General features: G+C 38.8%; 1 protein-coding gene across 1 annotated transcript in view; it reads left to right on the top strand.

The window, feature by feature from the left end:
• LOC130145190 (metabotropic glutamate receptor 5) overlaps positions 1-21082 on the top strand; it is a 156139-nt gene extending 135057 nt beyond the window's left edge. Inside the window, exon 7 of the mRNA XM_056329765.1 lies at positions 13545-21082. Within this exon, the coding sequence (XP_056185740.1) occupies positions 13545-14367 (823 nt within the window). The 3' untranslated portion in view covers positions 14368-21082. The remainder of the gene's footprint in view (positions 1-13544) is intronic.
• Positions 21083-27810: the final 6728 nt, after the last annotated feature.

The following is a 27810-nucleotide window of genomic DNA, read 5'->3' as shown; positions in this document are numbered from 1 at the left end:
AGCTCTCCATCTCCAACACATCAAATTACATTTGCTTTGCATTGCATTAAAGAAAAACCAAAGACATCCTGAGATAACTTTTAGTTAGTTCAACTTCTTACCAAAAAAGAAGAGAGAGAAAAAAAATCTTATATCTAAGAGTAAAAGCCAGTTTCTAATTGCTGGGGGGGGGGGTGGTATTTTTTTTTTTTTCGGAGGACAGGTTATCTGAAACAACTACTTTTCGCAGTTGTAAGCACTTGTCTTTTGGGTAGTCTTTCTCAGCCGGTGTAGCTTAGATAGTTTAACAGAATCTGTATACTACTACCCACATCTATCCATAGACTACGTTTCAGGTATTTGACCATACTGCTCAGAAATGTGGGCTATGGCACAACTTCTTGGTATGGCCTGCCAACACCCTCCAGATACACTCCCATATGGAATGGACTGTTGGTCAAGGCATCCAAGACTCTGCATGGAAATCAAGACAGAGCAGGGTCAGGAGGGGCCATGAGCACACCTGGGTCTCACTATAACATGAAGACAGGACCACCAGGATATCAGCACCTGGTTCTAAAGTGTAGGCATAGTGTAATAAAGACCACATCTAAAGACTATCTGCTTCAGCTCTTTGTCGTTGTACAAGGGCTCACAATTTCACTGGAAAACAAACAAACAAACAAACAAAAAAAAGTAAGGATCTACACATTACAACTGGTTTCTAGCAGTTGGATGACTATTAATCTCATTCAGGATGATGATCCCCTTATTTCCCCTTTGTTTCCCACAGTATCCATTAATTTTTGCCGACAAGAGGAGTTTTGTTGAGAGGTGAAGGAGGCAAGGAAAAGGTCCAGCAGTCCTTCATTCCCGAGCAGTCACACTGGTGTTTCCAGCCATGTATCACATGTACATCAAGTTCACTAAAAGCCAAGGCAGTACAGACAGACATGGTTTCTTTCAGCCCAGGAGGAAGTTTCTTTCTCTACTGATTTCCTCTGGAGAGTGCAGAGCACTGCTGTGTAGGACAGAGTGATGCGACAAAGTATTCAGCAAATAGACAAGTGCCAAAGTGACTGAATTACTAGGAATTACTTCCCAAATTTCCTGTCAATGATGAACATCTATAAAAAATATTAGTATGCATCATTACGCATTTTTCTTAAGATAACTCATCTCTGTGCAAGAAAATGACACAGCTCATAATGCTACACCCAAAGACCCCAAAAAAAACACTAAAAATGACTCAAAATCTTTTAAATTCTTAAACAGAATTTAGCAGCTGCCTTTCTGCACAGAAGCAAAGTCTTCTGTCTTTTCTAACTAATACATAGTCCTGGAATTGACAATGAGTCTATTCTTGCAAATACTACTCACACTGCCTCCTCCATACACCAGCTGAAATACCACATTAATTTTCACATTAACATTTTTTATGACAACTGCAAAGAAATGTTTGAGGGTTTTTTCTCTCCTCAGGTTAAATCTTTTCAAGCAATCCTTTGTTTTAACAACCAGGAAGGGGACATTTTTCTAATGTAAGACCTTCTGAGGCAAAATCATGTCTTTTATCTGCTCTGAAAGCTGAACACCTTTTTTTTTTTTACACAGAACCTCTGATGTGCCTTTCCAGAATGGTCACCCACAGAACTTTGCATCTTCCTTGCACTGGTTAGATGCAGTTTTCAGACTAGGAGGGTTGATTAGAGTTTGGTCACTGTTTTCATAATTACATGGATATTTAACACTGACTGAATGGCAGTGGAGCAGTTACTATGATTCAAAGCTTTGAGGTATTCTATGACAGCATACTATTTCTGATGGTGTAATTTTCTCTTGAGTGGATGGAAAAACTCGAGAGATTCATAGTATCTCTCCTCTGATGTTCATGGCAGTGAAACCTATGCTAGTGACTGAGGAATGGGCAGTTTGGGGGGTTTCTTTATCTGCGTCACATACATCCTAGCCAGGGGTTCTTCAGGATGGAGTTACCAAGGACACTTACCTCGTTTCCTTCTGTTGGCTACTTTTTAGTATTCAGCTTATTGTGAACATTTAGAGTCCCCAAATTCCTTCTCTTAGTCTTGACTTTCTCTCTTTCTGTCTTGTTGGGCACAGAGTACCTCTTTTGGCTATCTGAATGTAACTGTGTTTCCTTCCTGCTCTTCCCAAACTCTACTTCCATTGATGTCTGACACCTCCACCCCAGCTTTATTTCCTTTTCTTTCCTGTGAAGTTTCTAAAATATTCTTTTCCTTTTGCTATTTCTCTCTGTCTACCCCAATGTAATTTGTACAATCCAGTTTGACTTCCTTCATATTTTTCAGTGAATTTATCTACTCTCTAAGCCCCTCCACTTTTTCCTCTGCTCTAGGAAACTTAATATGTATGTGTCCTGCACGAGTTTCGTGCCTCTCTGGGAGCACTCCATATACTGCATTCTGGATTGCCTTAAAAGCTTGGTAGCCAGTCCACAAAGCTCCTGTTGTTCCTCATTTCAGTAAGGTTACAATTATAAATGAAAGGACCTCTCTGCACTGAGCACACCTCATTTTACTGTCTCTGGTTCACTCTCAGATTCACGAAGGTTCTTCCTCAATTATTTATGCAATATACACTGCCTCTGAGGATCTGCTAAAACTGCATCCAAAGTTTAGCTTCACTTTGTGTGCACTCAGGTTATTTCTCTTTTACAGAGTTGTTCTTTTCAAGGTACCTTTTGCTATCTAGATCAGGTCACTGGATAAGCAATCAATAACTGATTTATTCTGTAATACTAGCAGTGTTAAAATGTACCAGCTTCCTCACAGAAGTGTGTTAAATGCCCACAGTGCAGCTCCTCACATGTGGGAATGGGTTATCACAAACTTTTAGAGAAGACTTCTGCAAGCATTTTGTCCAAATTTTATTAAAGCATTTAAACAGGGATTTCAATACCTAGCACAAGAACTTGTACAATGAGGGTGAAATTCACCACCAGGAACAGAGCCAGCATAAGACTTCTTCAATGCTCGCTCCCCGGTTAGGTGCTCAGAAAGTAAACAATGACCAGTTCTTATCCTGGTATCTTATCCAAGGATTAATTAGGTCCTCAAGTATTAAAATGTTTATCCAAGTGAATTTTTCATCCAAGTGCAGGGTACAGTATTTAAAACATCCATAGTACTGAACTGGACTCTAGGATTGGGGTTGATTTCTCTTGACCTTATGTCTACATCTCAGCAAGTCACTAGCACCCTTATATTGCTAATGGAGGGAGGAAGGCCCACTGGGGACATGAACTGTGAGCCCACCCAAATGTTATCGCAGCAATCAACTACACCAGTGCTTGCTTTGACAAGCAGAGGAACAAATCCAGTGTAACAGAGATGGAGGATCAGAGAAAAAGATTAAGTTAGGGTTAACAATGTGGCCACCAGCTGATTTCTCACTGATCCTTAATTGAATTGTCAAACTGTTCAGCCAAGCATTTTCGTCTGACTCCAAAAAATATTAAAGACAGAAGGTTAGCATGCTATTTAGTATGCAGAATTTTTTGGCTCCTCCTATCTATCTATCTATCTATCTATCTATCTATCTATCTATCTATCTATCTATCTAAAAGGAAATGGTGAGCACCTCTCCTGCATAGCCCTGTTTGCTTTAACACAGGTCTGGGATTTTATGCAGTTGTTCCACTGCTCCCACAGCTGCTTTGCACTATACCCCACCACTGCCACCGTAGCATTCATGTGCATGGCCTTTTGCACAGCAGCTGTCACAGAAGAGCTGAGCATGCAATCACTTCTTTCTGTTTGCTCCTGTTGTTGTCGTGATTTATTAGGTACAAAGGCAGGAGACTGGCCCCGCACAAGTCGGAAATAGAGTGTTTCACCCCAAAAGGGAGTATGGGGAATGGTGGGAGAGCTACAATGACCAGGTAAGCAAACAGCAAGTGGCCTTAGGGCAGTGTGATATGTCTGTGAACAAGAGGAGCAGCCCTGGGACAATGCCAGGCCAGATCCTCTGTCTGTAATTCCTGTGCATCCCATAACAGTATGTTTAGAAAAGAAAAAGGAAATAGAAAACACGTGGCCACTGCTGATTTCTGTGTTCCATCTGACCTCCAAAATAAAACCCTGCACCATGTTCATTCAAGTGATCCGAACCACGTGTCCTGTGTGATGTTGTTGTAATATGGTGCTCTGGGGAGGAGAAGCCTTACACCAGACTCACTAAGCCAGTAGAGCAGATAAAGAGAGACAGCATTCAACCTTATAATAAGCAGCTCCAGAACTCCTCTGGAATGGTGGTCCCACTACATGTCAGGGGTTACATTAGGTCTAGTCAAAAGAGCTTTTAAAAAGACCAGAGAAAAACTGATGGATGAAAACATTTTCATTATGAAAATGTTGGTTCTTCTTATTAAATATATCTTGTGGGAAAGTGCTGAGTTTTACAGTGGTTTTAAGGAAAGGTTTCAAACTCATTTCAAATAGAGTTCAGAACACATTTTCATAGCTTTCTCCATTTAATTTAATTTATATATTTAATTTCAGATTTGTTTTGACCATTATATATTGCATGACACCGTCCACCAAAGTTACAATTTTAATGAATATCAAATACTAATTTTTTTCAGTGTTTCTGGGATGAACTGTTTCAATATGGCCATATTGATGTTTATGTATTGAAGTATTTCAAACTATTTAATTCTGTGAAATACTTGGAGATTTCAGCTATTCATCTCATTTTGAGCCAGTCAGATTTCCAAATGTTGAACTCTTCCACAGGACAGAAAATCCATTTCCCCAGACATCTCCATTAATAAATGAATAAGCAGCATGTGTCACAGATGGTTATAAATCTTTCATGAAATAATACTCTTAATAAGCATTGTATCGTTGTTTTACATTCTACTACAAGTTACAAGCATTTTGTTTACCATTTACTAAAAGACCTACTCACTCATTCCTTATTGACCCCTGCAAGGTATTTATAAATGTAACCTTAGAGCACAGTATGACCAAATTATACCTTTACTTTCCCCAAGTGTTACATGACAGGTGAATTTCACCATTGCAGGAGGGTGTTCAGTGAAACACTTGCACAGTGTTATGTTCCCCTTGGGTACCACAATATTCACTCATGTACATAAGGCTATCAACTATAACACCACACAGCACACACCTGGGGGACTCCCGCTGTTTAAGTAACATCAGGAACATTCATCTTTCAGTCTTGTACAAAATGTATACACGCCTGTTGGTTTGGGGTTTTTTTGTCAGCTGGGATTCTGTTTCTTGTCTGTGTGTTGTCTGGAATTTTTCCCCCCTACATTTCATTGCCTTCAGTGATATTTATTCTTCATTTAAAAGCTATCTGGAGTCAATATATAAGAGAAAAAGAGCAGAAAAGTACATGTAAATGCCAAACAACTGTAATTTGTTGTACAGTATTCAGCTCTGTTTTGCCTGGCCATATTTATATATTTGAAAAACTTCTTTTTTTTATATTTTATATCTTCACAGTGAAGAATCTGTTTGCATTCCAGACTGTAATCGATCTGAGTCAAGTAGAGAGGAGAAAAAGCTTCCTGTTAAAGAGGATGCCCTAACAGTCAAAAAGACTGGAAACTGTGTCAGTCTAATAGTTCCACAGCAAGACTGTCAGCTGCAAGACCTACTCAAACAGTTAAGAATACTTGCTGCTTAACAGAGAGTGCAATTGCATTTGATGGCTGTGTTTTGTTGTCTCCAGCCACAGTGTCCTGGCCAGTGGTCCTTGTCAAATTTCATGAGCTAAGTAGAGCTACCACTGCATAGCCTGGGAACCTCCCAGAGAGAACCTAGATGTTGCAGAAAGGAAAGTAGGTGCCATTCTCCTGTCTCAGTAAGTATCAGACCAGTGCTAGAAGTCACTGGGATGAAGTGCAGATGGAAAACGACAGATGCAGGGGTCTGACCATCTGCGAATAATGAAAAAATCCCAATGGGATGAAAAGGTCCCATGATACTGACCAAATCCCACTTACATACTTTCAGTCTAAAAAATGCTGTGCAATTTCATACTGGGCAGTGCTGTTTAATCCTACATGCAATATTACTTTTGTGTTCCAACTCTAGCGTGGATTTTTTATATTTTTCACATTAAGGCCTAACTATGTCTGTATATTAGAATGGCTTGGGATTTTTCAATATGAAAAGTGACATAAAAATATCAGTAATGGGTATGCTAGGTGATACTTTGTAAGGCTATTTCTGAGTAAGGGAAATTTCTACACCCTACATCACCTGTAAGCATCATTCATACATATCTGATAAAACCCGTTATGGAATGGGATGTTTTATGAGGCTTTCACAAAGCAGGCATCACAATTATCTTTTTTCTTTTTTTTTTCTGCACTTCTTGCATCATATCTGCATTTCTGATTAGATTAAATGCAATGAATAAGAAACTGCTTAGTAATTCACAAAAATAATTTTTCTGCTGTTAAGTCCCATGTGCATAAATATCACTGTAATTATTTATCAGGCATACCAAACACCTGAAATTCTTCCAATGGTATACTCTTTGCAGAGGATAGAATTTAAATCAACCCTTGATTATGGAGATATAACTGGGAAAGTTATTTTTTCCTTTTTTCTCTTTTCTTTTCTTTTCTTTTCTTTTCTTTTCCTTTCCTTTCTTTTCTTTTCTTTTCTTTTCTTTTCTTTTCCTTTCTTTTCTTTTCCTTTCTTTTCTTTTCCTTTCTTTTCTTTTGTTTTCTTTTGTTTTCTTTTGTTTTCTTTTCTTTTCTTTTCCTTTCTTTTCTTTTCCTTTCTTTTCCTTTCTTTTCTTTTCCTTTCTTTTCTTTTCTTTTCTTTTCTTTTCTTTTCTCTTCTTTTCTTTTCTCTTCTTTTCTTTTCTTTTCTTTTCTTCTCTTTTCTTTTCTTCTCTTTTCTTTTCTTCTCTTTTCTTTCCCTTTCTTTTCTTTCCTTTTCTTTCCTTTTCTTTCCTTTTCTTTCCTTTTCTTTCCTTTTCTTTTCTTTCCTTTTCTTTTCTTTTCTTTCCTTTTCTTTCCTTTTCTTTTCTTTTCTTTTTTCTTTTCTTTTTTTCTTTTCTTTATTGTGCACTGCTTGTGCTTCTGACCAGAGTCATGAAAGCTGATGGCTCCTATTTTTCCCTGTTTCCATTTTGTACCTTTAGCAAATTATCAGTGAAAAAAACACGTTGACTAATCAATGTTGAAAGCATTTTAAAGCTTTGTGCATCAGGAAGCAGAGCTCACAGTTCAAGAGGCAATATTGTCCTCTTTGCCTCCTGGAAACAGGATGCTCCAGTGTAGTAGACGTGCTCAGAGATGCTTGAAGTGACATTTTCTCAGACAAGAAGTGAAACCCAGCACTAGCTGCCTTAATTAACAATTGCAATGAGGTCACAGTAATAGAGGAAAGAAGATACATCTGCTATCAAAATCATTTTTGCATTTTGGGTCATAATAGGTGTCCTATAAATGTTTCATTCAGATACCAGAGATTTCAATTCCTGTTCTAACTAGGCATGCTGCTGAAACAGCTGCCAGCATCAGCGTTGCTGGTGGCTGCGCTGGGAGGTCACTGGCAAAGTTTCTGTCCATCAGCTTTCTCTCACCTTGTAGTTTCTTACATCCTTATACATTAAAGTAATTCGTATAAATGTCAGCTGTGATTTTCACATGGAAAAGAGGTACCAACAGATTACAGTTTGTGGAGGAACAGAAATAAATGCCCTGGCTGTTGTTAACAGAAAACAACTCTGCAAAATAATCACAAAATATGTTGTTTACTTCTAGAACTTGGGACAGGACAAAATTAATTTTTGCCCTGTATCATTCCTTTTATACCTTTTACTGTAATTTATTTCCATAGAAAAAGCAACATGGGAATAATTTAAGCTAAATGACTAGTGATGTGTCACTGACAGGTTATTTGTGTGTAGCAGAGTTGGCTTTCACCCAGGGAAACAATTCTATAGGCATGTAGAGGTTTCCTTAAAAACTATTTAAAATGAGAGGAATAGTAACAACATAAACCATTGCAGTGGTAGAACTGCTCTAGTTTAGACACCTTAGGGTTCTGCATCCAGTTTTAGTCAGTCACCCAGTATGTCCTGCATTCCCAGGAGGAACAGTGGCTTCATACAGGTATATGGGAGTTCGCCACTTCAACCACTTATTTTATTCCAGTGTTTGTAGCATGTTGCAAGTCACTTGCATTCTCCCAGGGATGAACAACTTGGGTCACTACAAGCAAAATGTTTATTGATCTGAGATTGTCTCAAGTGACAAGACCAGAAAAACAAAATAAAGACGTGCCCATGCCAGCATGCATCAGAGACACACACATAGGTCCACCCCTTATGAAGAGTCAGTTCTTAATTAAATCTACAGATAGCACTGTTTATCAATCATATCGAGTCTCTAACAAGTTTTCAGCAGAGGAGTCTAAAAGGACAACCGCTTCTTACTTTTTATTTTGAATAACAAGAAATTGCCTTGGCAGAAAGTTGTATGGACTAAGTACAGAAGTTTATCCTGCTTAACATTACCAGTTGCTTCTGTGGATAATTTCTGCCTTAAAGACAGCAGAAGACTGTCCTTAAGGAACAGGCTTGGTCTGCACAGTGTTGGAGCAAAAATTTAACTACATCATCTTCTTATAAAACAAGATATAGTTTCAAGTTTGAATTCAGCACTCTACTTCAGCCATTGAAACATCTAAGTGTAACTGCTGCCAATTTTAGCTCAAAAAAATGTAGATCAGTCTTGTGAAATATAAACTTCCATGCCTGGATTTATAAATTAAAGAATTTGAAATCATTCCTTATTATATTAATGTGAGGACAGGTTTCAAACAGATCATGCAGGTCTCCATCAAGTTATTGTCTAGTATCTGTTTTCACTTCTATCATTTCGAATCTGGATTCAGATACTGATATTGGTATGTGTTAAAGAACAAAAATTCCCTTAAATTTTTGTATTAATCTCTATTGATTTCCCTTGCGTTCCAGTTTCCACTGCTGAATAATACTATGTAGCTATGCATTCTAAGCTTTCCTAGAAAATAATAAATTCCATCATTTTAAACAGATTTTCTTATTTCATTTAAAGATATGAACAAGAGAACAAGTAACTTTTCAGATTACATATGCTTTCAGAAACTCTTAATACTAGTCCCTAGGCACTCATCACCAGAATTCAGTTTAGCAGCTTCAGGTAATTAATGAGAATGGCACCCTTGCTAAAGTATGAGGTTTTAGCTGCTGTGGTTCTCAGGTCCTCTTCTTCTGTTTCATTTCTTCTGCAATTTGAAGGACCTCACAAAACACATTTGCTTTAATAGTATCTGGCTAAAGAAGCCCTGGTGGCAGAGCTATGCACCATCTCATAGATAATCATACCACAGAGCAAGAAATGCTGAAACAAAACTTCTGCTACTACAACCAAAAACGAAGTGATATATTCTAGGTAGTAAAAAGAAATCATGTGTAAGGGGAGGGGAACATTTTTCTTAACACCTAAATGGATAAAAAAGTTAATATCACTTATTAATACAGAACAAAGCCCTAAAGGCAAAACTTAAGTGACTCTGAAATGAATAAGTAAGAGAAGAAAATGAGAAACAATAGTAATTGCTATTCTGTCAGTAAGTGGACAACTATAGAGGAAATATTTGAAATATCAGACACTTAAAAGCTCTCTCATTTATACCACTATCATTTCTTATACATGTTATACCATGGTAGGTCTAGGAGGCTGGGAAGAAGCCTAGCTATCAAAATCAAAGCAGCTTTTAGTAAAGTGACTCAAGAAACAATTAGTATTACTTGTGAGGGAATCCCTCTTGTACATAAAGCTTAACCTAAATAACATATATTGAAATAAAAAAAAAATGCATAATGGAAAAAGCTTTGTTTTACCAAAAAGGAAGTATTTTGCTAGCATTTTGGATTGGAAATTATGTCAGTAATTGGCATTTACTCTTCTACAGGTACAACCTATACTCTGCTCTGCTCTATTCCATGTAGTGTGCCAGCAGAAAAGCAGAGTGGGGTAGAAAAATGTGTATTCAGCTAAACTTAGCAGTGGAATTCCTTTGGGAGCTCAAAAGTGTAATTATTCTGTTCTCATCTGAGGAAGCCAAAATCTGTGTGCAAGAAAACTCTAGAATTTCACAGACCTAAAGTTCCCATCATCAAAGGGTTATGGCAGAGCTGGGCATAATAAATACAAACAACTCCATTAGTAGGGATCATAGTCTATGTCTGCAATCTATCTTTATTGCTCTGTTTTTAGTTTGCATGCATTGCAGTGGTTTCCAGTTAACCTGACAGAGCAGCAAGAGGCAGTTAGAGCAGGATCTTAAAGCATGATCACTGCAATTTATCTGTAACACAGCTTCATGCCAGTATAAGAAAGCAAGTGGTGCTGCTTTCACTGAGGTAGTAAATGATTGCACACCTCAGTCCAGCATCAACTTTGTAGTAAGTAGGTGCAGCATGATGAATTGGATGATACATTTCTGAGAAAACAATTTCAATTATTGCTGGGCAAACTATGGGATTTTAACTATAGGGTTCATTCATACTTATAAATTGCTGCTTGCTTCCTGCTCAGCTTTTTATATCAAGGAATTTGCAATGAATAATGGTCAAGTCTTTTAGCACAAAATTTACATCAAACAGCCACCGTGTCTCCTTTAGAACCCTAGGATCTCCATGAGAGCCACACATACAGCTTGATTACTCTTGGGCACAGTGCAAAGGCAGTAAACAAGTGCAGCAGCCAAGGCTGATCCAAAACCAGACTGGCATTCAGGGGGCTGGTGACAGTGGCTATGCTGAAGATTTAACTGTCAGTTGCCCTTGCCAAGGGCTGGAGACATCCCCAGCTTCATCCTTTTCCTTTCCCCAGGCTGTTCACCCTCATATCCCTCCTTAATAACTGTCTCCTGAGTGGTGACCAGGGAGTGGCATGTTCCCTTCGCAACCTCTTACAATCTGACCTTCAGTAAACTGAAAATACCTTCATGCATTTAGTGCTCATGTGCAGACTTCAAGCCATAGGGTTTGAACATCTGTACTAAGCCAGCACTTCAGTCAGGAGGCGTGCTACATTTTTCTTCAGGCAAGCTTTTCCATTTGCATTGGCTAAGCCTTCATGTTAATGGCATTTATTTCACGCCTGTGGCAGGCAGGTCTGTCACAGATCCCTCTGAGCTCTGAACTCAGCAGAACTTAAGAGACTCCACCAAGGAGGACATCCAGGACTAGAACTAGGCCCTCTCTTTCTGTCAGATCAAAGTTGTACGTGCTGGGTCACCCAGCCTCCTGGTCCACCTCAAACTCAGCAGGAGTTGGGAGGAGGTGTCTCATGGTCATCATATGAGAACTAGAGGCAAGATCTCACCTGCCAAAGGATCCAAATCTGCTCCCCCTGCTCCACTGTTGGCACTGAGCTCCCACTGAGCTCAAGACTCAGCACGGCTAAAGAGACAGGGCTCTCAAACATCTAACAGCCACCAAGTACATGCTCCAGTGAGAGGAGCACACAGTCCTCAGAGGCAACAGTTTTCCTCTGGGAAGACGTTAGTGTCAACTCCTGATCAGCTCAGAATTGCATCCACCAGAGATGCAAAGAGTCAAAGTGATCAGTGCTACAGGTTAGATTTTGCTTTTCCTTCTGGCTTTGACTGAGGTCCAGCAAAAAGAAAGTCTTGTCTGAACAGCAAGTTACAAGCCACCAGCTGTTCTGCCTGGCATTTTGCGGGTAGGTGCATGTCAAGTAACTTCCAAGATCCAGATAACATCCTGGTGATCACTGCAGCAAAGAGGTGAGCCCTTATGTACTCATACAGATCATCTCCCAGTCTAGCCTCTCTTAAAATACCCACTGGTTTACGTTGTGTTTGTCTGCTGGATTCTTTCATGCTGCTGTTGGGGAAAGCTGTTGACATATGTAGTGTTACATGATCCGTCGTAATTCCATGTAATGTAATTGTGGATGTGAACCCACAAGAAGGTTTTGTTTATAGTCAGCACACAACTTTTTTTTTTCAGATGACTGGAAGAGCTATTTAATTGATAGTGTGTGGCAAGCCTCCACATGAAGGCTGGTATAAAGTCATCTGTGTTTAGTAAACTATGTGTCTTGCAAACTGTTCATTGCAGGCTAACGTGTGAGCATATCTATTTCAGGCTTAAAAAAAAAAACAAACCAACCACAAATTTGTGATACTCTGCCAAGGTCTCCGAAGTGGTTATCTTTCCAAAAATCCTAAATGGCTGTGGCAAATGTTTGGAAACCAAACTGAATTGTTTAAAGCTCTGTTGCATTTTATATATAAATCATGCTTATTTGTATGTGAAGACTATGTTTTTTCTGTTGACATCATTTCAGAGTCATTGTCTGTTTCAGCTAAGAAATTTTTCTAAATGGTCTTTCTTAATCCCAAGAACTATAAGTTAATGTACGTCTAAACACCAGCTTATCAGCCTAAGGAAGATGTGAAAGGAGTAGTTTCATACCAGGTGTTTATAAGTGCCACAACTGGCTTTTTTTAGGTAGCAAGAGGAGAAAAATGAGCAACTTGAATAAAGAGCAGAGTATGATGAGATCTGAAGAGAAATTACCTTTAGAGGACTCATTTTGCAGGAGAGTGAAGCAAAATGTTTATTGCTGTCTCCAAACTCAAGTCACCATGAGGAGCTGTTTGTATAACTTGTCCGTTCTTTCTTTCTTACTAGGAATATAGTTTTAGTTGCTAAGCTGACCTGCAATTTAAAAAAAAATAACATTCTTTAACCTAGCGGTGGCTAACTTACCCAGTACCTTGATGAAGAAGTCACCCATTAGAAACCTCTTTCCACCCACAACCAGTATAGCCCCTTTCTGAATATTGCTCCAATACTTCCAAGTAGTGGGATATAAGCAGAATTTTTCCCACCTGTAACAGGCTACACTTCTCCATGTCCCCACCTACACTCCCTGCCCCAGCCCAGGAATCCATGGCTAGCAGCCTACACAAAGCTCCTTGCCACCAAATGCTCCCAGGCCAGCCTACATACCCGCCCCCTGCAACCCAGCCAGTCCAGGTCTCTCACCTACTCCCTCCAAGCATTTACTTCTTCCTTACTCCTCCATGCATCCCTCAGTCCAAAAGCCCTCCCCCCCCCCCCCCCCCCTTCCTGACACCAATCCAACATAAGAGAAACCATCAAGCTGCTCCGTCCCCCAGGATGGACACTGCCTATATCCCAAGGGTGGCAACAGAGGGATCAGCAGTGGCCATGACCTAGCACAGAGTAGGTCATGGCTGGATGCACAAACGGCCCATGAGCTGAGCTGGCACACGTACTTTTTTCATAGAACGTATAGGTATAAATGATAGATATAGATATATTGCAATAGATAGGTATAGATACAAATATAGATATAGATGAAATTACAGTCAAGTTTTATGATGAATATAAGCTCCAGGATACCACATACCCACGGTATAGGTATAAAGATTATATTTCTAACTTTGATGCATGTTGCCATCTTATCTCATTTCTGTTTACAGCTCTAATGGGAAATCGGTTTCCTGGGCCCAGAATGAGAAAAGCAGCCGAGGAGCACACCTTTGGCAGCGGTTGTCGATCCACATCAACAAAAAAGAGAACCCAAATCAAACCGCAGTCATCAAGCCTTTTTCTAAAAGCACAGATAGTAGCCGACATAGTAGCAGCGCTACATTTCCAGAGGCTAGTGCCAAAACGCTTTACGATGTTTCGGAAGCAGAAGAGCAATACCCAGCTCAGTACCAACCACAGACTCCCTCGCCTATCAGCACCCTGAGCCACAGAACTGCCTCCGTTAGCCGAACAGAAGATGATGCCCCTACCTTCCAGTCAGAGCCTCCTCAGCGGAGTAGCTCCTCTCAAGGCTCCCTCATGGAGCAGATCAGTAGCGTGGTTACTCGCTTTACAGCCAATATCAGCGAGCTGAACTCTATGATGCTTTCAACAGCCAGTCCAGGGACAATGGTGGCCACTCCTCTCTGCTCTTCATACCTGATTCCACGGGAAATCCAGCTCCCTACGACAATGACCACATTTGCAGAGATCCAACCACTTCCTGCCATTGAAGTTAACGGTGCTTCGCAGTCAGCTAGGAAACCTTCAAATGGCAGCATCAAAGAAGGCACTTCAGAGACCCCATCAGCCAAGCAAGACCTGGAGGAGTTGGTAGCTTTAACTCCTCCTTCTCCTTTTAGAGACTCTATCGATTCTGGAAGTGCGTCTCCCAGCTCTCCAGTTTCTGAATCGGCTCTCTGTATCCCGTCCTCCCCAAAGTATGACACACTCCTCATCAGAGATTATACTCAAAGTTCTTCTTCGCTGTGAATGTAGTTCAAGGCAACGTTGGATCTCAACGACTACAAGCAAGTAGTGAGGGGACAGCCAGGCCTTCAAGATCTCCAGTGTTTACGCAGATAGAGCAAGAGGTGTTGGGTCATCTTGTGAGAAACAGAGAGGAAGAAGAGGAATTACTTGAGAAGTGGAAACATCAGATTAATTATGCTGTTTTAAAGACAAAATGACTCTTGGCAGATTATCGTGGCCTTAAAAAAACATGGGCTTTTCAGAAACACTGAATCTATTTTTGAGGGCTTATAAGGAGTCTGTTAAATCAGTTACATACCAAGTGCTTTGCTTTAGTATTACAATGAACTGTGTGTACACTATACGGGGCAGGGGGGGAACTAGATTGTAAACAACTGTACAATGGTTTGTTTGTTTACTCTGATTCCTTACCCAGAAGTGAACCTTGATCTTTTATCAAGAATAGAAGACCAAACATTGAATGTACATTTTCTAACAGACTCAAATCTGGGACCAACCTGTCAAGCTTTCTTTCTTTTTTTTTTTTTTTTTTTTTTCTATGAAGATCTCGGAAAGCAGTAATGTATGTCCAATAACTACCAAACTTCTTGCTGAAGCATACTGTGTCCGTGAAACGTTCCACGTGGATAACACTAAGCTGAGGCTTTGCAGTGAGTGACTGCAATATGGAGGGCTTTACAAGTGACTTCTCAACCTACACGTTTGTTTATGAAATTCTCTTCTCTCAGTATCAAATATTCGATTTGTTAACATTGGATTCACCTTCACAGCAACAAAACCCAAGGAAGACTTCCTGACTATTTCACCATGTTGCCAACTAATAATGAAGTAGCAAAAAATATTTTCTGGAGTACTGTTTTGTAATTCCCTTATCAGGGCAAGTTGTTGAGGTGAATATTCTCTTTCTAGCAGCACTACCAAGCTATATTATAGCTGCACTCCCTACTGAAATCCACACATTTTTATGGATGTTCTTATGCTAAGATTACCAGTTAAAATACTTATTCGGGTTCCCATAGACTCTGCTTGTAAGGAACAGGTAAACACCCTAAGGATTTTCTCCATGCTTTGAATGACAGAATTCTAGGAGACCAAGCTGGATTATGATGAATGCTAACTGTCAATGGAAAGGTTGTCATAACTCATAGATAGGGAGAAAAAACCCTGTGTCAAACTCTGCTTAGAGGTGATTTAACCACTCTTTAGTAAGCAACAATTTTAACCTTATTTAGCTGCTGATGCCTTGCAGCTATGAACTGTGACAAAAAAAAAAAAAAAAGAAAAAAAATCTTTCGAAGCAATACAGAGTAAAGTAAAAACAGAGAAGACCTAATGAGATATGAAGCAACAGAGTCTTTCTTTGTTTCTTAGCAACTCACAGAAGCAAGGGGATTCCCCTTATTTTTTTCCTATACCAAGGTAGTACAGTTTAGTGCACTTCATACTGTCACAGCACTTTTTTAATACAGGCAGGGAAGAGTTTTAAAGTTTGAATAGAAGCTACATAATTTTTGATAGGTGTAGTTACATAGAACTTGCAAGTCAGGCCCTAAACGCACACTGTATTGGCTCTCTTCTTCATGACATAGCTGTCCTCAGGTGCCAAACTTTTATGGGTTTGTTTTATTTTATTTAAGGATAGTATGAAATGGTGAGCAATGTACTTCAACTCAAAGTTGAGTTGATGTAGCCTTATATAGAAGACAGCCTCATGGAAGGGAGCCTTGATAAGGCTGCTATGTTTCATTTTCAAAACACTTAGATCTTATTTCTTCAAAGACAATAAATATTTTGTAATCAAAGTTCATACCCCCTTTTTCTCCCCATATCCAAAATAATAAATAATTGATCAAACAAAACAAACAAAAAAGATGAAAGCACATTCACATAGTTCAGCAAAGAGCATTTTTCTATTCCTTTGGGACATTAGTTTCACCATTATGTGCTGCACCCCAATTTGCTGCTCAACAACGTTAAAAAAACAAAAGCACTAGATGAACGAATCCAGGCTAGCACCTCACAGAGATACTTTAATGACTCTACATCCCGCACAAGACAGTGTTATCCAAGAGCGGTCTGTGGGCATGCTTGTTTTGCCAGGTAGAGTTGTTTACTAGCTATGCCTAGAGCGTGAACCAGCAGGTCACAAAACAGCTCTACTCCAGAAGGCAGGTAGATACACCAAGTCATGACTTTAGGTCCTTGTTGCTTATAGGTAGTTCTTGCCTCCTCACATGACTGATTAGTGCAGCTCTATGGTTTCCAGACCAGAGCTTGGTTTCGCCCTCCTGGGTCACAGTACTAGCATGTCTCATCATTCCTTAGCTGCCCACATCTTTAGGAAAAGGCATCTTTTTTCACAGGTTACAACCAACCTGCATTTAAGGGAAGAGCACATCCAATTAGTCTGTGACAAACATTCACATTTAGGGAATTTGGGCCACTTAAATGTTGTTCATGGAAGACTTATATGATAATACATTTCCCATCAGTGCAATATTGTTTTGATATATACAGAGTGTACTGAGATAGTTAATGTGAATTTCAAAGGGATTCTATAACTATCTGTTCTCTTATACTTTAAGTTGTTGACCAGTGTCCTTACTAAAACATTTTCCAGCTTGATCTCTCCCTAGCCTTTTAGGTTCCTGTTTCTGTAGTCTTTTCTTATGTTGGTGGACACTTAATACCAATGTATTCCTGCTAAAATCTGTGGGCTTAACTGCACTGTGAAATAATCAACAGTGGAAATAAGGATTATACAGACAAACATAAAAATATTTTCTTAAAAATGTAATTAGTAAAAAGGAGTGAGATATAGAAACTGTCAAAATATAACTCAGCATAAATATACCTCTTCTGCTCCCAAACTGTGGTTCTGTGCAATCCTGGCCGTAGCTATAGCTCAGAGCTTCTTGACAACTTAAATATGTTGCCAAGATAATATAGGTGTGCATGTGCACATGCACACACACACAAATGCCTCAATCTAACATGTGAATACAGATTTTCAGAGGCTAAAACTCTAGTATTACAGAAAAGAAATTTTAAACACTTTGCTCGCTCTCATTTTGGCAGAAGTTGTGCATCTTCTGTATATCTATTAGCCACAGGAGAAATTTTAATTGCCCAAGGAACCAAGGATGAACCTTGCTGAGATTGCACCTCCCTGTTGCCAGTCTGTCTTTAATGAAAGGTAGGTCAGCCTTAGTGGCCTTTAAAGAAGGCAAAATCCATTTTAATTGTACAGGCTGGAATGTGTCGATGTCACTTTGTATGATATGTTTGGATTCCAACAAAGGGAAGAAAGGTTTTTTGGGGAAGAAGGTAACAATTATGTAATGACTGTAGCAGTAATTCAAAGGAGCCCAGTGGGAGATTTGCAAGACTGGAAAGTCCTTTGACAGAAGCCAGTGGGTTTGACATAAGAAAAGAGAAAATTATGAATTAAGACATTATGATTTCATTATGCTGTTTGTATGCTATTCTCTGTTTAGGACATTAAGATATAACGGCAGGGTTTTTCAGACATAAAAGCAAAGGTTACAATCATGAACACTTTCCAATCTAGCTAAAGACTGTGCAAGTACCAACTGAATGGCTTGTATTTGCCTTTCAATTTAGTACTGCTGCCAGAAAGGGAATTAAAAGAGTTGAAACTATTGTCATCTTGACCACAGGGACCTCGGAAAATCACTTGTTTCTTTTGTGCTTGAGGCCAACCCTGAAGAGTGAAGGTGTAACCACCTCTGGAATCTGTGTTTTTGAAATAAAGAGAATCACTCTGGCAAGTCAGCTGGGAAGAAGCATTAGCAATACTGAAGAAGAACTGTACTTTTTAATTGGCTCTGAAGAATAATTGCATGACTTTGGAGATGTGCTTCCTTGTACTTCTATCTGAACATTTGGTGCCTAGAACTCATACAGAGACCTTAGACCAGAGATTTTTAGACCATGGTCCACAAAGCACTTGCTGATGTTTCATGGAAGCCTGGTTGATCACAAAGTCCTGGCTTCTTCCATTGATTTCCACCTACAAAAATGAATTAAAAGTTAAATGCTAATTAAAATTTAACTGTTAAAAGTTTTAAAAGAAAAAAAAAATGTTAGCTTGCTTGGATGTTTACTCAGTTCCTGTGTTTGCAAAAGGAAAACTTTGTGATCAAAACTGTGAGAATAAGATCTCCAAAGACAGTAAACGGGAAGGCCAATCCGTGATTCAGACTCTGGTTGATAGCGGTGCTCACCTCGGGATGTTTTCTTTAGAAAAATCAAGATCAGACTGAACGACAGCACAGCTATGGGGTAGAAGTTCTGTAGAGGAAAGTGTGCAACTTTGCTATTCTGCTTAATGCATAATTTATGAGATGAGAGGGAAAAACGTGACAGCAACAGACAGCATGCAAAAAATGTCAGGTCCTTAGGGAAACCGGAGCACTATGCTCAGGATTAATAACATGACCGTGACCATTCAATTCTATTGGAGACCAGTGTCAGGCAGGACTGACCCAAAATAAGGACTTTGGTGCCTAAAGTTAGGATTTCAGCAGAATTTGATACCTATATTTAAAATCCAGTTTTAAAACCACTATTCAACTGTCACCTTAGTCAGGCATCTAGCATTGTGCATCTGCATATGCTCACAACTACCCTGATCTTGACACATCTAAGGATCTTTGCATCTAACTTACACTAAAATCCATTAGGGATCCAGAAAACAATGGTTCTTAGGTTAAAACCCTGTATATCCCATGACTCAGTACACAGAGTGCACAGCACATAGACCAGCAGGATCATACACCCTACGAAACTGAGTAGGAATTATCCTTTGTTTTAAGGCTATGGGTCTGGTTGTGCCACTGTTTTTATAATAGCCTTGAGGTTAGAACAGTCAGTCAGAAGGCAAGAGACCTAAATTCAAACCCTGCCATTGCCAGAGGTGGTGGAAATCTTCCTCCTGGCTTGGAAGTGCTGTGATGACTCAGTGTTGAGGTACGCTCTGTTCATCTCACTAAGGTAACTTCACAGGACAGAAACAAATTCAAGAGTTCCAGAGTAGAACAGGAACAGCACCCTGATAGTACCTACTCTTGATATAATTGGGGATGGTATATAACCATTTAATATAAAATACATTAAAAATCTCTGCAGCAGGGACCAGGTGAGTATTTTAATGAAAAACAAGTGGAGACATGTTTTCTGTGCAATGTATTGGCTCAAAAAAACCCCCTTAAAATACTCCTCTGAAAAGTGCTTTAGTGACAGGAGGGGAGGATGTGCCTTTCCTTACCTCTGTGTCTGCAACCATCTTGTCTTCCATCTGGAGTTCTCAGACCTCTCCATGGAAAGGGAGAGTCTGAGTCTTCTTGGATAGGTGAAGGAATTAAACTTTGGGTTCCTACTTCTCTGAGACTGCGGAAAAAAATGGACTCATTTCATTTTCCCCTGGCCATCTTTTTCGAAGGTGATCCAACCTTGAAACAAAAAGTATAGCTATGTCCAAAAATGGGTCCCAGTTGAAAATTAGTATTTTCTGTGCATTGCATTTCCATACTGGCTCAAGCAGAATAATCGCAGACATCTCTTTCCTTGTTGTATTGTTTAGCTGGACACCTAATTCTTCTCACAAACCTGACAGTATGGTTGGTCATTTAACAAAGGCTTCTGGCCTCCACACTAGAGCCGAGTAGTATTAAAAAAATAGGTATTACACTTCATAACTTTACGTGCTGAAGTCCTTTACTGGCATTGGCCCTGGACCTGTTGAGGTCAATGTCTAGATCTAGGCTATTTGCTTTAGCAGAGAATGATAAAGGCAGGATGTTCTTCCCACATTCTTTTGAATCAAACAGTAGACATATTTGATTAGGTTCATTCTTGAAGGAACTTGCTAGGCTTGGTGAATAGTACCCCTCCACCATTCTTCTTTATCATTGCTACTCTAGCAAGTATCTCAATGAGAAAATCAGACTTTGACTAAACTTGTTAAGGGATGTGAGACAACAGGTCCAAAAATAAGAAAGAGGTCACAGTTTTCTGGCAGTTTCATGAATCGCATAAAAGGAAGTCAATACTCTCCTTGAACAAGAATATCATTCATCTGCGACCCATTTCGGTGTGCACTGCACATATTAAAGACTTCAGTTGAATTATCTGAATTCACCTTTTTTGCTATGGTTTATTATTATACCCTCTGTTCAAATCTCTGCAATTGCCACTTACAATTCTAAACTGTGAAAAGGAAAAAAGATACAGACCAGTGAAGCATAAAGGTAAGTAAAAAATTCATCTAGGTGATGAATTGGTGTATATGGCTGGTTTTGTCTCGTCTGAGTAATGACAGTACAAACAAACAATAATCATTAAGTCACTCCAATCTGCCAAATGGGAACAAATATACTATGTATATTACATGTACTAATAGGATTATATGGCAGCTGCTGGTGGTATTTGTAATTAGAAATCTATATAGAATATAGATGTTTTAGAGAGACGGTGCCAATTCTAAAAGATTTGTGTGGGCTACAAGTGCTTGTAATTATTTTTTTTAATTTGCTAATAACTTATGAACAACTGGTTTCAAACATTCTGTGAGCGTTTGTTCTTTTTTATGTTGTTGCTGCTTATACTATTAAAAAATAGAGAATGTAAAGTTATTATTTTGATGTGAACTGAAAATGATTTTTCATAAAATTTAACATTTTTATCAGCTTTGGTTTTGCTTTCTACCTGTACAAATGTAATTTATTTTAGCATTGAAAAATACATTTGCTTGTTTCTCGATTGTCTACATCATGTTATAGTTGGTGTTTATGTAGAGTCAGGTACTTTTTGAACAGTATTAAAAAAATTCTGTGATATGACTGAAAAGTGGATATTTTTTTCCTCTGAAATACTTACATCTGTGTTCTCAGTGCATTTTTTCTGTGAAGCAGGTGTGCCTATACACAAGCTCTTCAATGATAATCTCTCTCTGCGTTGTTTTAAATGATTAACTACATTCATATAGTTGCCTACCATTCTAGTATAGTTTGATATTTCTCTTTTGAAACAAATACAGTTTCGTTGGTGAGGTATATATGGATTTTCAGGTCAAGAGGAAATAGAATAATAACCTAGTTTCAAGCAACCGAAAACAAAGCTGTTCAACTGAGAATTCATATATCAAAGTGTTATTTTTATGACTGTTGTAAGAAACCACATTACTCCTACCATTGCAGGTTTACATATAATCTTGAACTGCAAACAGAACATCTGAGAAAATTTTCTACACCCTTTAATAATTTGGTTTCTAGTGCTTTGCTATTGTCACCACTAGAAATTAATGCCTTACCTGGAGTCTGGCTACATTCTGTTTCCAGCCAACAGATTTTGTTTTACTTCCCCTGCTAAATGGAAAACAAAAGAAAATGAAACAAAAACCAAAACCCAAAAAACAATTTTCTTAGTTATAAATCTTCTCCATCCCATTCTAAAATCTGGTCTCACTTAGATTGGCATGAATCTGGAATAGCTGCAGTGTATGCAGTGACGAGCAGAATGTGAACTGCATCTCTCAGAACAAAGACTATCATACGCAGTGTTTTCTAAACACACCTCCAGAGGGACTGCTGATTTGCTTTATTTGCTGTTGAAGAATTAAAGGGAATAATTTCATTACACAATAGTAGGGAAAGTACCCGTCTATAACTAAAAATAAAGTGAATCCACATTGTGTCTTTGAACAATCTAAAAGTCCACTTCCCAAAGTAAACTCGTTCCATGCAGAATTCTCCATGGCAGTTGTTTACACAAAATATACTGCTTTAGGCAAAGAAAGTTTTAGCAAAAGAAACAGTGCAATTACACTACACTTTGGAGACAAGGATTTTGAAAACAATATGCAATAGCCTGCTTCGCTGCAGAATATTTTTTTTTTTTTAAGCATTCTCTGGAACACTGGATCTAATATTTTTTTTGTTGTTTACAAGAAAAATTAATTCTTTCCATGCTCCATCAGCACCTCTCAGCTGCATTTCTTCTTGGTTTATATTATCACTACAGTATGATGGCATTCAAAACTAATAAACTAATAAATCCAATCCCAGATTTAATCACAATTTAGTGTTTACACAAAAAGAGAAGGGTACGATTCCATTACATGCCTTCAGAACTATCAGCGCACTGGCTGGTGAGACAAGCAAAATCTCAGTTTCTTGGAAAGTTTGAAATTTAATTTCCCTGCCTCTCTGGAGTATGAACTTTCTTTCATGTTTGGTCCATAAATGCCATCTGTTACCATAGAAGCCTTACTGCCAGCACTGCTGTGTTCCCACCAAAAAAAGCCACCACCAAACAAACAAAAACAAACTCCAACCCCCACCCCTCCTGACCATATTCACCCTGTTTCAGCTGCCTAGGTCATGAAGCAGCAACAGGCAAACGGTGTCCTTAACGGTGGCAGAACATGACAAAAGGAGATAAGCAAGTTCATGACTCCCCCAGGCCCTGCTTAGCTGAACTAATACATGGACGGGGTGCTCCTTTCCTTCTCCCGCCCTCCTTCTGCTCACAGCAGAGACAAACCTTGGGAACAAGGCTGGGATTTGAAGAACTGTAATCTGGCTTTCTGTCTGTTTAGGGGCTGTTTAATAACTTGTTTTCCTGTTGTAGGAGTTTCAGACCAAACCACAGCGTAGTGCATGAGGCATTTGTTACAGCAAAGAATTTGACTAGGTTTCTTTCACATATACAGAGCCTTTTGTGTTTTATTTACATTTTTTCAGGGAAGTTCAGCTTAAAACCACCATCTGTTTTTATTTGTTTGTCTGCTTGTAAATCACATCTTACAATTTAGTCATTTTTTTTAGGCTAAACCAAAGAAACCAGCATGCTTGTTCAGTATGATTTTGTAACAGGGATTCAAAACTTCCCTCCACATATCTTAACACATTTAATTCCTATAATAAATAATTTTAGTAAATTAAAAGCTTCACTGATAAGTGTTGCCTGGACTTTCTATCCTATATTCTGAACATATATACATTCACACATGTATGAAAAGAGTGAGACTTTAGATTTGTGCTTGTTTGGTAACATGAAAAGCAGGCTCGAGTGTTTGCCACAAGATTTCTGCGGTGAGTTATAGACACCCCAGGCTGTCCGGCCCTCATGGCAGCAATTCCGAGAACCTGGGTCCTCTCTACTGAGCACCCTCTGCCTGAGCCACTTCAGAGCTTCAATTATCAATACACTCAAACATGCACATAAGCAACAAGAATGTCAGTTGAATCTCAAGAATCACTTTAGACTCTCGTTTAACTAAGTGTGGAGATACATCACTGATGAATCTGGAGAGGAAGATGCAAAGAGGATGTGAACTCCTAACAATCTCAGAGACTGAGAGGGTAAGGTTGGCTTCCAAGAAAAAAAATTACTACTGGGTGTTCACAAACCAATGTGTCATTTACAAGCTTACAAATAAAATGCCAGCAAGGCAAAGTACGAAAAGGTGATGTCCTATATCTATGTAGAATGAATAAAAGTAGCATATGGAATATGGAGATAAATTGACTAATAGAAATAAGGGAAAGGGAATCAAAACCAAAATTCAAGACTGTATTAGAAGTGCTTGCTGAAATATTACTAGAAGAGTAATCACAAGACTATAAATTTAGGAAGCAACTAAAGAGGCTAACACAACTCTGGGAGCTCACCTGAAGGCAGACCGGCCCAAAGTGCTGTGTATCACATTGCCATGAAGCAGGCTGTGGGTGGGAGAACATTAAAGAGCAGGAGATAAATCCTATAATGATCTTATAAGGTCACTGGATTTCCATGCCACTGTCAGACTGAAATCCTGACACAAACTATAAACTGTATGAGACGGCTATATTTCCTTCCAGATTAACTTGTTCCTTTTCCTCTTCAGAGTTCTTTTCTTTGTTATTTTCTCACCATAAAGATGTTGGACATCTAAATAATAGCCATAGAAAAACCTGGCATCAAATTAGTGTGGCAAAGTTGAAAACACAAAGACTTGCCATATTTTTCTTTGGGAAGATAAGGCTGGCAAGCATTACCCATAAATGAATACCAAATGTCAGAAAACATTCAGCCAAAATGCAAGCTTCACCAAACTCTATCTTAAAGCAATATAATAGAGTGCCTTGGCTTGTGCCACTTACAGTTTATCCCAGCTGCTTTCCAAATAGCCCTGGGAGGCTTGGAACGATGACTTCATTAGGTTACAAAATACCAGGCTTCTTGGTTGCACTGCTGCTCCAACAGCAAACAGCATCTGTTCAGTCTGGGAAAAGCAAAACAGTAGTCCAGATATAACAAGACATGTATTTCTCCAGTGAATTAAAACCCCCTAACCACAGATGAAAATGCATAGTTGAACACTGCTATGGAGAAATCACGTCTGCTGCAAATAATCACAGAAATAAAGGGAACCTCATCAGGCTTGAATTCAGTCCCAAAGTTGCACATTTCTTGTACCACATGACAAAACTTTGCCATGAAAATACAGGGATTATCTTTTGCTCTGTTATTCTTCAGTTATCTGCTAATGACAGACCATGGAATAGTGAGCTTTTAATTCCTTCATTATCCTTTCACTACCCCAAGCAGACAACAAATTCACAACATGATAACCAACAGGGGATGTTCGACCATCTCATAATGCATCGACAGCAGTTGTCTTCGAAATAGATTGGGAGATACAAGCAATGAGTCAACACTGGCTGAGAGGGAACATGTAGTCAGCTGAGTGAAGCAAAGCACCACATGTTTTACCAGATAAGGTGGAAGAAAAAGACTCACAGCAATATCGATACTGAATAATTTCACTGGAAACACTGGTGGACTTATGCATGTGTAACAGGTCAGAATCTAAGGCTGTGTACAGAGTGAGTGGAAGTGTAATACTTTTTATGAAATGTTTCCATAGCAGAAGTTTGCCAGAGAATGTGCAGCTGTTGTTAATCAGTATTTGTTTTCCCAGATTCCATATTTGATAAATTTCAATAATATCTTGGCTTTGATTTTTCCTGATAGAGCTGTCTACGAAAAACAGTCTACCTGAATTCCATTGGAAATCTCCTAAAACCTTTCACTTTTGTTATTTTAACGAGTCCTTGGCAATTTTGTATAAGTACTGCCAGTACCGGTTATCTTTTAATTAAACTAAAACCCAGAAAAACAAAACCCAGTTCTAATTAAGCCAATGGGAATTCAGCCATAGAATTACTTAACCAGGGAGTAAATCTGAAGTTTATCGTTAACCTTGTTTGTGTTGGAGCTGATAACAGCCCAATATGCATCAGCAGGGGCACTGTTCCTGATGGCAGCTGAAGGGGGATAATTTTCTGCAGACCGCGTGTTCACAGAAATACATCTCCTGACTAAAGCTGGACTTCCTCCTGTCTAATACTCTATTTTATTCTGCACCAACTACCTTTAATACAAAGCTAGTTTTCTGGGAGGGTTAGTTTCCTAGAATAGTCAAAGGCTACATCATGCCAGTCAGTGCCAGAAAATGTTCCCATTCATCTTAAATTTACTAGCACAGACTAGATGTAAAGTCATATTCTCTGTTTTAGAACTTCTTCAAGCCTGAAACATGAAAAAATCAGGGTGGAACACTAACAGGTCAAAGCAATTGGATCAAAATTGAAGGGAATGATCACTCTGTGGTACAAATCTTTTTGAATTTAACCATTTTCAAGGCTTGTCTCTTCTTCTGTCCTATGGGGAAGAAGGGAAGAGCTCTAAACCAGTATTCAAACCCAGCCCAAAGAAGTTTTGCTACAGCTGCTGGGACAGCAAACCCTAGACATCGGCCCAACAGTTAAATCTCATTCTCCTCAGCAATGGCAATGGTTTCAGTGGAGTTACCAGGCAGTGGAAGGGTATTGAGCTGGGTTAAACACATCAATAATTCCTAATACCCACTGGCTAGGTAATAAACTTACTTTTTGTATATGTTATATGATTTTTGTATTACGGGGTTTGGTACACAACTGGTCAAGGTGGTATTTTATGCAGCCTTCAGCAAAAAATAAGGGCTGTTCTTGCTCATAGCACTTTGTGTTTTCTAAAGCTGCCATTTCTGCAGACACTAGATTGACTTTTTTTATTTAAATTTTTTTTAACACTAGACAACAGTAAAAATATTCTTATTGCTCATCGCCTTTGTTTTTCTCTTCCTCTTTACAACTTCCTTCTACAGCAGATTGGTGCCCCTGATGCTGTATTTCTGCAGTGTGTCAGCTCACATTGCACAGCATCCAACAGGTGAAGCATGTTATCTACACAAGGAAATAAGACTGTATTCTTTTTTTCCTCCACCCACACATCAAAACAAAAGTCACAGAATAGGTCAAATCATTATGGTTTGCGTGACACGGTTTCATTCTTCAAACATTTCCGTTAGTTGTCAATTTAGTCTCAACAGACAATAATAACATTTCTGATTTTAAAGTCAGTGGTAGTATCTATAACAATTGTTCGGCATTTTCAGTGACTAATTGTATCCTTATTCTAGCTGAATCACTTTTCACAACAAATATTTTTGTATGAGAAGTAGAGAGACACAAAAAACGGATCCCTTATGGCAAAAATGTCACAGGTTTTAAAAGAAAAAACCTACTTGTTTTAGTATTATGTTCATACTTTTGTCTTACTAAAAATATGTCTCAATCCTAAAGATAATGGGGTTTAGTTCATTTATTTGAGAAGTCTCTTCATTATTGGCATCAATACATGGACTTACTGAGTCAGTTGGCCATGGTCACTCAAATTCATGCACGTTGATGGTTTAGTGCAACTGTGTGGTAAAATGTACTGTGCTTTCAAACATTCTTCCCTGAATTTTTTGCCTCACTTTTGCACAAGCTTAAAGCAGACACATGGTCTGCTATGCATGAGCCAAAATATGGTAACTCAGCAACATGAGTGGTATATGACAACCCCCCCAAAACCCAAAACGACCTCCCTTCTTCCTAGTATTCCCTTTAACTGAACAAAATTATCTGTTTTAAAATATTCAGCATTATGGGAAGTCAAAACCCAAGTCGACAAAGAGGAACCAAGTTCCAAATTAATGAGTCTCCCAAAAGGAAGATAATTTTGGTCCAATGTAAAAGAGATCAAAACATGGAGGAAAAGTATGAATAAAATACGGTATGTAACCTCTGCCTTTCTAATTCCATTAACGGTGTTTCCACTTCTAAAAATTAAAATAAGACTTTGTTTTGCACTGATATAGCTAGCATTGCAAAATGCGAGCGAAGACAAGGCAGTGATAGATTTTTATGCAGTACAGCAAACTGAGGTCAGTCCATGGTGGGTAATTTAAGACTGACCCCGAACACATTTTGTGAACCACCCCTCACACTTCATACTCGGTGGGATTTAGCTAATTATCTCTATGGCTTGTAAAAAGACAGAGTCTTGTTC

The sequence above is a fragment of the Falco biarmicus genome, chromosome 2 (assembly GCF_023638135.1).
Source record: "Falco biarmicus isolate bFalBia1 chromosome 2, bFalBia1.pri, whole genome shotgun sequence".
Lineage (NCBI taxonomy): Eukaryota > Metazoa > Chordata > Aves > Falconiformes > Falconidae > Falco > Falco biarmicus.
Note: the sequence above shows the minus strand (reverse complement) of the source record. Positions and strands in the feature narration are given on the sequence as shown.